The sequence below is a fragment of the Pholis gunnellus genome (genome assembly GCF_910591455.1).
Source record: "Pholis gunnellus genome assembly, chromosome: 8".
Lineage (NCBI taxonomy): Eukaryota > Metazoa > Chordata > Actinopteri > Perciformes > Pholidae > Pholis > Pholis gunnellus.
The window spans coordinates 16,834,197-16,847,962 of NC_136534.1; the positions used below are offsets into that span (position 1 = coordinate 16,834,197).

At 42.2% G+C, this 13,766-nt stretch overlaps 1 protein-coding gene across 2 annotated transcripts; it reads left to right on the top strand.

Moving 5' to 3' along the window:
* Window positions 1–7,345: 7,345 nt before the first annotated feature.
* Window positions 7,346–13,732, top strand: prpf3 (PRP3 pre-mRNA processing factor 3 homolog (yeast)). 2 transcript variants are annotated; one of them, XM_079165038.1, is made up of 17 exons: window positions 7,346–7,406; window positions 8,154–8,307; window positions 8,536–8,666; window positions 9,031–9,198; window positions 9,294–9,380; window positions 9,469–9,731; window positions 9,831–9,949; window positions 10,041–10,228; window positions 10,350–10,516; window positions 10,675–10,757; window positions 11,085–11,228; window positions 11,345–11,444; window positions 11,562–11,675; window positions 12,004–12,122; window positions 12,661–12,738; window positions 12,823–12,878; window positions 12,975–13,732. In XM_079165038.1, exons 2-17 carry the CDS (start codon window positions 8,163–8,165, stop codon window positions 13,122–13,124), a joined length of 2,112 nt encoding a protein of 703 aa, XP_079021164.1. In that variant the 5' UTR covers window positions 7,346–7,406; window positions 8,154–8,162; the 3' UTR covers window positions 13,125–13,732. The 2 variants fall into 2 exon arrangements, with proteins under 2 accessions (XP_079021164.1, XP_079021163.1); XM_079165037.1 differs by having other exon boundaries at window positions 7,351–7,495.
* Window positions 13,733–13,766: the final 34 nt, after the last annotated feature.

Consider the following 13,766-nt stretch of genomic DNA (forward strand, 5'->3'; position numbering starts at 1 on the left):
GTTTGTATTTATTTATCTGGCAGCTGATTATTGCCTGCTGTGCGCTTGCATAGTTTGGCCTACACTTGTTTTTGAGGGGATTTGGAAGTTGCTGTTGACAGTTTGTGGTTTTTTTATTGCTATCATAAGGAGGGTAAAAACGAAGGAAGTGAAATGTTATGATTGGACTACTGTGCCTTTTTTTACCAAATAGGATGAGTTCAGAGAAACATTTGGTGCTTTCAGTGCATTCATACTGCTTTTTGATTGTTTGCTTGAGTTTCACAAAACCAGTACACATTCAACCATGAAAGCCTACATGTAGTCGTTTTCATTTTGCTTCTAAAACCACACAGCATCCAAACCAACAATCTATCTACTGCTTAAAAACCCTGGCGTCCAGCTCTACTATTCACACATCTACAGACACAGAAACTGGATACATGTCCAACCTTCTCTCACACACACACACACACACACACACACACACACACACACACACACACACACACACACACACACACACACACACACACACACACACACACACAGCAGTGGCTACTATTGGTCACGTAGTACTAAAGTGTAGCCTCCTTTTTTGGAGCTTGTTTTCTTCCTGATCAATAGAGGAACAGGCTGGACCGCATGTGAAGCTGGTGCCCTTGAAAACTTGAAAACCAGAAAATATAATTGTGAGGGAGGAAATCTTTTATTTGCACCACCCTCTACTGCTGCTATTGTTATTTTGAATCCAGTTCTAATTTACATGTTTGAGAGGAGAAATCTGCTCACGATATTCTTCTCAATGTAGGAGGGGTTTTAGCGATGTGACTATTGCAAAAGTATTGTAAATATTTAGACTAAAATATTTTTTAAATTGGTATGAGTGGTTCATACACTATTTACATAAATAGAGAGAGGGGCGGGGGGATATCTACGTACCTGTCTCCTCCAAAAAAAAGTGAACACCACATTTGAACACAGAGCCACTGGCAGCCTCCATTTTACTGCCTGTTTGTGGAGTAAGGAGAGTAACGGCCCTCGGTCACAGAGTCAGACCGTCTCACCCCGTCCCATCCTCAAACACGACGGTACGACGGGCCAGACGCTGACTCTCGATCAGGGGCTGGGGGGTGTCCTCCACTCCACTCCTGTTTTTATATGGTTGTGGAATGACAGAGAACCCAATTGCACTTCTTTTACATTGTTGACGTCCTATTTACATGTCTGTTTTCTACTGCAACGACCACTGCTGATGGGTCCGGAATACTACTTCTTGTTTATTTTAGCTGCTTGGACTGTAAAAGCTGACTGTAGTTCCCTCCCCCGTCTCCCCTCCCCCACCTCTGCTGCATTCGTCTGCCCTTGCCCTCTCTCCTTCATCTCCCTCAATCCTGTTAGTATCTTTTCTATTGAAACTAAACTCTCTGTCTCTCTCTCTTTCTCAGCTCATCTTTACATGATATTACTCTTCCGGCTACTTTTTCAATAATGAGAAAAGTTTTAATAAATGACACATTTTTGAAAGCTAAAATGTCCGTGTTGTTGTGCTTGTTTGGTCAACTTTTATACATTTATATGTGTACCAACATTTTTTTATTTTTATTCTCCTTCATTTAATATGCAATGATGTGAGTAAGACTCGTGTTTTGGATAGCAGCTCTCGTTAAACAGATGTGTGACTCAGTGGGGTGCAGATTTACAGACTTTACATTTTGAAGGTTGTGGGGCGGGGGGGGGGGGCGGGGGAGGAGGGGCGGCAGAGTGTGAGACTACAGTCTCGGTAATCTGACTGGGGGGGCCGGCTGATCCTCCCAACCAGCTGCCTCTACGGAGCGACTCGTAGCTTACGTGTGTGTTGTTTTCATCACGAGATCACGATGAGTAAATGCCTCCTATAGGTGGTGGAGAAGAGCCCGGCAGGGCTGGGTCTGTAACGGGACAGGCAAACAGACGGAAGTCTGATCTCAGGTGTGGTGATTTTAGTCCCTCTAAAAACAGTCAAGGGGGCAAACGTTAACCTCACCACCGCGCCCTGTGCTCCTGTTACAGGCCATAAAATGTCTGTGCTGCCAGAAATGTGTGTATACAAAACACGACAGGTCATTTTTATACATCTTAAACATGATTGATGAAAAAACCCAAATTGCTGAAAACTTAAACACAGAGTGAGTACTGGTAATATAATGTAAAATAGCAATTTAGTTTGTTTACACATGCTAAAAGACATTGTGAAAATCACCAAAGCTGTGGACACAAAACAGAGTACTATTAGTGATAAAATAATAATCTGCAACTATTTTGATAATCAAGTAGTATATAAAGTATATATATATTTTAAGGAAAAAACTCCATATTCGCTAGCATTGCCAATGTGATTTTATTTTCTGTTTTGTGAACTGCATATCTTACATCTTATCTTATATTACATATAATTTAAAACGCTGAAACATTCACCATTTTCTCTCCACTCCATGGACACACGAGCACATGGGCACGACATTGGCACATTTTGAGAGGGTGTGGTTTGATTTATCCCTGCTCAGACATGAAATCAGCCATGCCGCACAAACACACACACACACATACCCAGAGTCGTAAACACACACGCGTGTGCCACTCCCCACCGCACGCTCTGACACACTGACTGGCTGATTTTGTGATGGGCCTGTCTCTGACACACTGACTGTGTGCTATGTTACAACAACAGAGACCGCCCTCCCTCCCTCCTCCCCTCTGCCTCCCTCCCTCTCGGCCCCCCCTTGTATCTATGCAGTTTTTAGCAGAGAAGCCCTTGCCTTCCATCTCCTCCCCCCCACTCTTCCTCTGGAGAATGTAAACGAGGGGCAATAGGAAAAGGACAGGAAGAGGATGTGTGGAGGGCACGGGGAGGAGACATGACCTCAGTTTTTTGGGGAGCATGAAGGACATTTGTTGTTTTTCCCATTTGTTTTCAACAGTATATCTTTTTTTTCAGTTGCTGCACCCATTTGTTTTGATTTGATAAATGTTTCAGTTTTTTGCTTCCTACAATTTTTTTTAATCGTTAAATCGATAAAAAGTTGAATTCTCCCATCACAATACAGCCAAGTTATCCATCCAGCATTACACCACATAGTCAGCAGCAGGTTGAATCAGTGATTGTTATTGCATCATAAATGTGCTCAGTTGTTTTCCCTTCTCTGAGTATTTAACCAGCTTGCGTTGGATTAACTGACCTTGTGTGTGCGTGCATCAATAGGATTGCATAGAATGAACTGACTGCCCCCTTCATCCCCCGTGTGTAGCTTTTTAACTCTGGTTTCACGTCTTGTTATTGGTTTTAACAAGTTAATGATTTAAGGGTGTCAGTCCAGTTTTCTGCTGCATGTGCTACGTGCAGGACGAGGGGAATGACACAATGAGGCTCTCATTCACTTCTTCTAAACTCCCCTCCCCCACAATACACTCACTGCACTCCAGTAAAACTCACGTGAGGTGAAGCCACACTGTGACTTTACAACTACACACATTCGTGCACACACAAATGCAAAGACCCGGTGGGAGCATCCTCGCACTCTTGCTTTTTACTCACCCAAAGTCCTCAGGGGGGGGTTTTAGTGCAAACTAGTCCCAAAACAGCCGTGATGCTCATTAAAATTGCACAGTGGCCAGTGGATGGAAATCGGAGATACTTAGAAGTCACATCTGCCACAGTGAGGACGGGCCTTGGTGTGTGTGGTGAGACGCCGCTCTGCCCACCATCTGTGGTCCCCGTCACTGTGATGCCACCAACAGGGGACGCGGTAAAGACAACGGATACGATTGAGTACATGTTCAAGGACGCACGTGGATCTCACGACATTGTGTGGGATAGTTTGGGGCACGGACGAGCTTCAGGCAAATAACGTCCTCATCGGTTGCTTTGGCCTGAATGTGTTCTTTGGGAGCTTGCCGGTGATGACGCCATCTTACACGACTGCTCAATTATTCAAGTACAGTGAGTGAAAGGGAAACACTAGCTAGAGTATACTGACAGGAAAGAGAAAGGTGCGTAAAGACGGCAGGCTTGGCAAACAGAGGGGGTGTTATGAATCAAACAAAAGTGAGAGGTTAAAGCTTACACTGCTGGTAGACGACTTGGGCTTTAGTGCAAGCACTTGCGCTCACACTGACACACACACACACACACACACACACACTGAGGTCCCAGCAGCCCATGTGAAGTAAAGACAGCAGAGTCCCCTGAGATTATATAGATGATTTACAGCCCCTGTCAGATACAATGAAAGAAAACTGGGTCAGCATGATGAAATGTACCATAACTACATACTTGATGAATAAAAAAACGGTGTAAAGGAACATGGGGAATATCTTAACCTTTTAATCCCGAACGACGCCCAATGAGGTGATAAATTATGCACTTATGTAATATTCATTGCGTCGTGGCAATAATGAACATTAATACATCTGACATCACATCGTGATTAAGGATTCTGAGGAGGAAATTGTTCAGCCAATGAAGGGAAACACTTATGTGAGACTCAACAATTAGTGCTTTGCCGATATTGGACTTGAAAAAAGTTCAGACTAAATGCCTGCCAGTGATTTAATAGATTCATTTGTACAGCTCTCACCATACGCCCCCATGATGCTGTATTACACTTGTTTTAGCTGCACAGACAAGTGGTGCAAGAGCATGTGTGTGTGTCTGTGTGTGTTTGTTGTGTGTACTTGTATAGAAATATCTGTGGCATTGTCATATTATGTGCTGAGGTGTCATTACATGATAGAGTTGGGAGAGAGAGAGAGAGAGAGAGAGAGAGAGGGGCAGACAGCACGTGAGGTGCCAATGAGGAATTCAGGTTGACCGCGGGTGGTTGTGGTGACGGTGATGGCGGAGGGAGCCGGGTGGGCGAATGTGAGCGAGTGTGTTGTTGACTGGCTATTACCACGCTCCACGCTATTGTTTTGATTACAAACAGAATACGGCATTACTCTAAGTATTTAACCAGGTTGTTTTAACAAACTGAAGGTCAAAATTGGAGCGAGAATTACAGAGTTGTTTTATATATTAATCTTGCGATTACTGTCTCATAAAGTGCTGAAATTATTAAATCAATGTGTTGATCAACAGAAAATTACCGCCAGCAATTTTGCTAAATGTTGAAACCACTTATTCAGCAAAAATACCAAACATGTTCTGATTCCAATGTGAGTTACAAAACTAAAGATATTCAGTATGTACAACATACATTGACAATACACAGTTTCTGATTTGCAGTCAGAGAAGACAAACAAAAGCAGCACTTATCCACATTGGCAAAGTTGGAACCAATTTTGTTTCCATTTTTGCCAACAAAGTTACTTTAAAGTTACAAACCAAATTGTTTCAGCTTAGAAGTCACCTAAAAATATTAACAGATTAATCAATAAGACAAAAAAATGTTGGTTGCAGCCTCATTCTCTTTTCGACCTTGGTCTATTTTCAGGAGGGTGTTTTCCTTCTGCAAATACACCTGAAAGGTCACAGAGTGAACTGGGTCCAAAGTTGTGTTTTTTCACATAAAGAGGCTTGAAGTGGTGGAAAAACTCATATTTCAGCATCAAAAAGAAAAGTATCAAATATCCTCCCGGATAACAAATTGGAGGAATGCAAAAAAACAACAACCTCAATCTGGTTATTCACATAAATCTGGCTGGAGCGTTCATGTAAGCGTGACGGGGGTTGATGATGAGCATGTGCCGTTCAGAAGGAGTAATTGAATGTAGCTATAATGAATGGCTGACACCTTGATGACTGTTGTGACTCTGCAGAAAGAACATGTCTGGAAAACTATAATATGCGGTGCATCTATTCAGTTTACCCTGACGGATACACACAACTAGTGAGTGTAAGCAAGGACGTGGATTGTTGTAGAGGGAGTGGTGGACTGGTGTAGCCGAAGGCTCTCGACTGCATTCATGCTCACACTACTGACACTGCACTAAGTTGACCCACATCATGCAAAGATAGAGAAAGAATTTGGGGGTGGGCCTCCAGAGGAAGGAAACACAGATCACCTGATAATGTTTTTAGGGGAGTGTTTTTATGACTAGTCTGTGGTTAGTTAAGCATTCGCTAGGCAATGTTTCACTAGACTGAGTAGTGATAAAAGGAGTTTATTGATAGGTTGGACTTTTACCATGTTATCAAGTCTTGGGTCATAACCTTATGGGTGGACAATTGGAAATGTAAGGTAATCAAACTCACTTTGTGGACAGTTTGATTCAGTTTATCCGTTCATTTTCTGGTTAATACGCAATTGAATGCGTTTGATATCAAGTTTGTGAGACAGACCAAGCAACTTTTATTTTGCTGACCACTTTTAGGCATGATAATTAGACGACATCGATAATTAGAACAAATGATAGCTATTGGTCAACATTGACTCTTTATCTAATTCATCTAACATGACCAACTTTGGCTCAACTAAATTCAGCATGTTAGTAAATGAACCAAAGCTGCTGCAATAGTTAAAGAACAAGTAATAACCATTTGAAATACACAAATTGATCATATGATGCATGGACGTCCATAAAGCCCACTGTGGTACAATTTAGACAAACTTTACCAATTTCACCAAGTAATTTGTACCAAAATTGCCTCTTAATATAAATCCATAAACAATACTAAAAATATAACTTACACTACAGTATGAATACAAAGATATAAACGTAAGCTTAGTTTGTCCTATCTTTTAAGGGCTATTGTGCTTTATCTGATGGTTTTAACCTTGAGCAGTGACATTCACTCTTCACCTTGAACAGTGTGTGTGACAACCTTTCTTTCTTTACATACTTGTTGTTGAGCGGTTACAGTGCAGTTGCAGTTATCACCTGCAGCTACTAAATAGCCAAAGTTACAGTGATTAAATAAAATGTTTAGGTCATTGTACTCTTGAGTACTTTCATTTTTACGCTATCTGAAATTGATATAGCTACTAAACACCTCAGAGGAAACTAATGTAAAACATGAATATGGTGAGCCTACGGTAAGAGTTAGGCAACTTGATTAAAGTAACGTTTTGTGTCTCTCTGTGGTTTTATGGAGAAAATAGAAAACCAATCGTTTTACACAGTTCTGTCATAATGTGTAACAATACTACTGTTTAATTAACATCCTCTTTTATAGCCTTTTCGTATTCTTTCCATCAAACTTTGACAAAAAAAATAGTAGTCTTCTCTAGAAACCTGACTCTTCGTCTGTAACCATTACCTCGGAGGACACACGGGACACTTTCCTTCATGTGCCGCTAGGTGGAAACAACGAACATTTGACCAAAACGACTGCGCGCAAATGCTCACGAAGAAGAAGCATCAGCGCATATTTCCTCTTCCGGGTCCTGGACCAGAAACGTCGCGTGAACGGCACGACCAAACAGAAAGTTTTACAGAAAACTTAGCAGGTTTGAGTGATTTACGCGTTTTGAACGTGGTCCGTTTTGTTTGACGGATACAACGTACGTCTGATAAAGGATAACGGCATAATTAATAGGTTTGTAAGTTAAATTGAGCGGATATTTGCTGATGTTGTTAGCTCACAGGCAGCAGTGTGCTAACGTTAACTAGCAGGGTAACGTTAGCCGAGCAGTTTTGGCGGATGTAACGTAAATTGATTTTTTTGCTCGTGTGTTGCTCCTGGTTAGCACATTTTTCAGCAAGTCTAGCATTTTAGCTAACTACTGACAAGCAACAGCTCATTTTGTGATGGTGTGAATGGGATTGTTTGAGAAAACAGCAAAAATAATATGACGGTTGTGTATGTAACGCTGCGTATGTGTGGAGACAGCGAAGGGGTTTGTGCTCATGTTACGATGCCATGAAATAGTCTAAGATCTTTAAAGCTATAAGTGCGGCGCTATTATATGCAACTTTTGCGCCTTTTGGCTGAAATTGGTGCTGTGATTTTCGAATGAAAGCGTCGTTACCTTTGTTTACATTTGCCTGTTCCCACTTGACTTTGTATTGATGATGATGTTGCTTGTGTGTCACATATATATTCCATGTGATATTGTCTTAAATAAAATGTTCTACAAACAACATTAGCCCTGTTTGGGATGGTCACATCAGTTTGACACAGCTGTCCTAAAAAGACACATACTCAATGATCTGGTTCTATATTAAACGATGATGCATTTTGTGATGTTCTGCAGGATTGGAAGATGTCTCTTCCTAAACGGGAGGTGGAGGAGATGAGGCCGTGGGTGGAGCGGACTGTGAAGAAGGTCCTGGGTTTCTCAGAGCCCACGGTGGTTACTGCTGCTTTGCACTGTGTTGGAAAAGGACTGGACAAAAGGAAGACAGCGGGTAACTACTAACAATTTGAGAACTGCTGTGTTTGATCCAGATACGCAAAGATGTAGTCAAGATGCTAAGCATCAAAAAAAGGTCCCGTTTTCCTTTGTTACGTTTTTCCAGCCCAAGGTGGACGATTGGCTGTAGTGTACTGCACATCCTTCTCGACTCAACTGTCACGCTCTTACGTTGAAAATGACTGGATTTGCGCTAATTATTTATCACTCATTTCCCCTTCAGACCAGCTACGTCCCTTCCTTGATGACTCTGCTGGAGGTTTCGTGGAGTGTCTTTTCGAAGCTTTGGAGGAAAGTCGCAGCTCACGTGGCAACAAAGGAGCAGGAGAAAAGCACCGCAAGAGAGACCTCAAGGTAAGCAGACACTCCCGAACTTCAACAAGCCAACTCTGTATTGTTGCTACATACTAAGTCTGCAGTTATTGATTATTTCAGTATTCTTATAAGTATCCTAAATAATAAGACCACAAACTAATCTCAGTGACGACATTTACATGCAGTTTTACAAAAGTGTGGAAGTCAGCAAATCAGACATTGTCTGTAGACATGCTCAGTGTGATTACTTTAAAAGAAACTAGTTAACTCACTGTGTTTATTATTGACAAGAGCAGAGACTCGTATGAGGTCATTATATGTCTGACTATGTTTAAACACACTCATGTTTGGCTTTAGGGTGACATGTGATATTGGTGTTTCTGTTGTGGTCGGTTGGTCTCAGGATGTATTTGGTGATGAGGCTGAAATCGGTGTAGTGCGAGCAACTCCAGAGGTGGGAGATATGACGGCACCAAAGAGGAAACGGGTCCCTCGCTTCGAGGAGGTAGAGGAGCCTGAGGTCATACCTGGACCTCCATCTGAGAGCCCCGGCATGCTTACCAAAATGCAGGTATGAGATTATAAGGATGAGATTTTGTCTGTTAAAGATTGTACCTAAATACCCTTTTTGTGATGCAATAACTAACCCGTTCTCTGTATTATTAGATAAAACAGATGATGGAAGCAGCCACTAAGCAGATAGAAGAGAGGAAGAAACAACTGAGCTTTTCCTCTTCAGTCCCCGCTGCACCAGTAATGAAGTTCTTTCAGTATCATGCATTCAGTATGACGTCAAATTATTTCTCACTAACTTTAGCGGTTGCCCCTTCCCACACCACAGTCCCAGATGGAAGCCCCTCCAGTCTCACGGCTTCTTGGCACGTCCGGTGCTGCAGCTACAGGCGGTACCTCGTCCATCGCCCCGTCCCAGGCCGCCAGCTTTATGAATGATGCTATCGAGAAGGCCCGCAAGGCCGCTGAGCTACAGGCCCGCATCCAGTCCCAGTTAGCCATGAAACCCGGTATCCTCGGAGCCCTGGGGAACACCGGGCCCCACAACCTGGTGGCCCTAGCCAATCTACACGCTATGGGAATTGCCCCACCGTGAGTAATGTCACAGTAGTAAGGATTTTAACTTTAGGGAGATGTGTATTTGTTGATATTTCAGTGTAAAAATACTCTCTCTGTGCGTCCCTCTTATAGGAAAGTTGAAATAAAGGAGATAAACAAACCAACCCCTCTTATTCTGGATGACATGGGAAGAACGGTGGATGCAAGCGGCAAAGAGGTGGAACTCACACACCGCATGCCGACACTGAAAGGTATGTGTAGAGTGGTCCAATACCTGTGTACACACACAGTCTTATTTCCTTACCGTGGTTTTCCTCAATTCCTTTTCTACCATATGTGTAGCTAACATTCGAGCGGTAAAGAGGGAGCAGTTCCGTCAGCAGCTGAAGGAGAAGCCCGGGGAGGACTTAGAGTCCACATCCTACTTCGACCAACGTGTGTCTATAACACCGGCTCAGCGCCTTCGCAGGGGCTTCAAGTTCCACGACCAGGGGCGCTTCGAGAAGATTGCTCAGAGAATAAGAACTAAGGTTGGATTCAGCTCCAAAACTTTCACATGTCAGCAGTTGTCTCGTTCTGATTATTTGGAATAGACGTAAGATACAAATAATGCTGTTTTGTTCTTCCTGCATTGATCTTGTACTCAATCAGGCCCAGTTGGAAAGGTTGCAGAATGAGATTGCCCAGGCAGCAAAGAAGACAGGAATCCAGGCTTCCACCAAGCTGGCACTGATTGCCCCTAAGAAAGAGATTGGAGATAACGAGGTGCCCAACATTGAGTGGTGGGACTCCTACATCCTGCCCTACAACGTAGTCATGTAAGAAAGTACATCTAACCCAGAAACTTCTAGATTTATGTTAGGTTAAATGTCTCATTCTGACTGCCATGGCAGAGCTGCAGAATAGATAGTAATGCAGTCTGTACGATCAATTTACTGGAGTTAACTGTCATGCTTTCCCTTCTTATCTAATGAAGAAAACCCAACACAATATTTGAAGAGTTGGAGCTCTTTGGTGTCACCAATCTGGTAGAACATCCCGCCCAAATCAGCCCTCCAGGTGAGTGTCTGGAAGGTAAAACATCTGCACACTGATTAAAGGTGCTCCCAACGTATGTTGGTTAAAAACATCTTCATGAGGTAGAAGTGCACTCTCAGAGATACCAATTGCTATTGAAATTAACATGAGCCTGGTGAGTTTATTGGTATTGAATAGTAACGGTAATTATTTAAACTTTTCAAATTAAGTCTTTTGAAAGCAATTTCACTTTTTTGCTGTGCCTACCATCCATTATTTAGCTTATAAACTGTCTTAATTGAAATTGTTTCAACACTGCCATAATTTGCTGGAATTGTTTCACTTTATTTAATTATTTTGTTTTCTCAGTTGACACAGATAAACCGGTAACGCTGGGTGTTTACCTGACAAAGAAAGAACAGAAGAAACTAAGAAGACAGACACGTAGGGAGGGACAGAAAGAAGTTCAAGAGAAGGTTCGTCTGGGACTGATGCCTCCACCAGAACCCAAAGGTACACACACACACACACACATGCACGCGCGCACACACACACACACAAACAACTAGTATTACAAACTACTCCAATAAAGATGAAACATATTACTGATGTTTGCTTTCTTTTTTCAGTACGCATCTCCAACCTGATGAGAGTGCTCGGGACGGAGGCCGTTCAGGACCCCACGAAGGTGGAGGCCCACGTCAGAGCGCAGATGGCCAAGAGACAGAAGTTAGTAACGCTGTTAACCGACACACTGCTACACTCTCCTCATTTAGAAATCTCCATTTAACTTTGTGCGATAACTCATTATTTCTTTGTTTTTAAATTGTGTTTCCTTTTTTTCAGGGTTCACGAGGATGCCAATGCAGCCCGCAAGCTCACATCGGAGCAGAGGAAGGAGAAGAAGGTCAAGAAGTTAAAAGAAGACCTCAGTGATGGTGTTCACATTGCAGTGTACAGGTGTGCAGTTAAATTCAGCTTTATTGGCCATGTATTCGTACGTGTACAAGGAATTTCACTCCGTTTTTTACATTGCTCTCAACGTAAATGGAGTTAATAGGGCAGAAGGACTGATATAGTGTTCATCAGAGTGACGGCCAGTGGAGAGAAGCTGCTCTGTAGCGCCTACCAGAGGGGAGGAGTTGGAACAGGGTGTGATGGGTCTGCGGTGATGTTTCCTGACTCTGGAGATGCACAAGTCCTTGATGGAGGGCCGGCTGCATACTGTAGTTCAAATATATAGTGCAGTGTGTGTGTCTAATGTAAGCACCTCACCTTCCCTGTACAGGATCCGTAACCTGCATAATCCTGCTAAGAAGTTTAAAGTGGAGGCCAATGCCAACCAGCTGTACCTGACCGGCACAGTAGTTCTGCACAGAGATGTCAACCTCGTTGTGGTGGAGGGAGGTAAGAGATGAGTTAAATGGATTTGTCTCTTTCAAAGATCATAGCTCGTGCTTTTAATACATTTTAAATTGCTGTTCGGGGCAAATATCTGTGATGTGGTGATTTAAGATTTAAGTAAGATTCTGATAATCAAATATATACATCATTTTCTGTCTTTCCATCACTAGTTTCACCATTCATGTTGTCTTGAATAATATACAATTGGCATAACTTTTTTCCAAATGTCATACTATTCTTAATCCCCCAAATGTTAGAAAATGTTGTCTGCTGTTTGGTTTATCATCCCAAATGTGTTTTTTTTGTATTGTATTGCATTTGCAATTTGAGTCCCCTCTGATTTGTCATCATGACTTAAAGCTGTAATGTTATTCCATTTCCTCTACAGTGAGAGTAAGCTCGACAAGGTTTTAGCTTCTTGTGCTCAATTAGCTTTTGAGTGTGATAAGTCAGTGTTTTTTTTTCTCTGCTAGCCCATGAGAAGTTACAGCAGTGGCATAATCAAAGTCATACTTACGATCTAAATTTCTCTCTCTTTCAGGCCCTAAATCCCAGAAAAAGTTCAGGAAGCTGATGTTGCAAAGAATCAAATGGGAGGAACACAACAGTAAAAGAGATGGTAAAAGTGGCTTGACTTTTGAATCTTTTGTGTCTTTTCTTTGTGCTATATTCTAATGATACTAAACTCTTAATACTCAATTAGATCCAGACGGTGATGATGACACAAAGAGGAACAACAAGTGCTGGTTAATTTGGAACGTGAGTATTCACACATCCAGTATTATTTCAAATATATTGAATTGATTTTGTGTGCGTGATCTCATTCAAGTCACATGACTCCTCTTGCTTCTCCAGGGCACAGCTAAAGAGCGCAATTTTGGGGAGATGAAGTTCAAGCAGTGCCCTACAGAGAACATGGCCAGAGAACACTTCAAGAAACACGGCACGGAACACTACTGGGATCTGGCTCTCAGCAAGAGTGTGTTGGACAACCCCGACGACTGAAACCTCAATGAACTCCCCCTTCTACGAGACCCACAGCCTCACAGCCAGGTGGCCCTCACTACTGACTGGCTGCCTTTAACTGAGGACAGACAGACATAATCAAGAGACTTGAACATAGAAAAGGAGGAACAATAAACCTGTGTGGATGCTTTTTGCAAGGATGTGTGTGTGCGCGCGTCCGTGAGTGTGTGTATGCCTGCATCAGTGTTCATCATTTCGTTGGTAGGCTATTTTGTCATAATACAACATGACAGATCGCACTGTGATGTAAATCAATGACCCAAAGCTTTTTGTGATGACTAGACTTTTGTGACAAAATTCACATGTACATTGATAATTAACCATGTTTTAGTAAAAGTAGTTAATAAAAAAAATGCCCAATAAGTGAGTGACCACATGTTTAGTGTAAACCTGGAAGGATTCCTGGGTGATGTTTCAACATTGTTCCCAAACTAATTGTAGTACTTACTGGTACATTTCACTGAATTTAAAGCTCCCAATTACTTTTTTCTTTTTCTTTTGGAGAAACGAGCAAATAGATAACACCTGTAGCAGAACGTTACTTTTCTCACTAACGTTACAGTGACGGCCTTAAATAAACAACATTCATCTGACTTCTGTCTCTTTTTCCCCGTCAGTTGT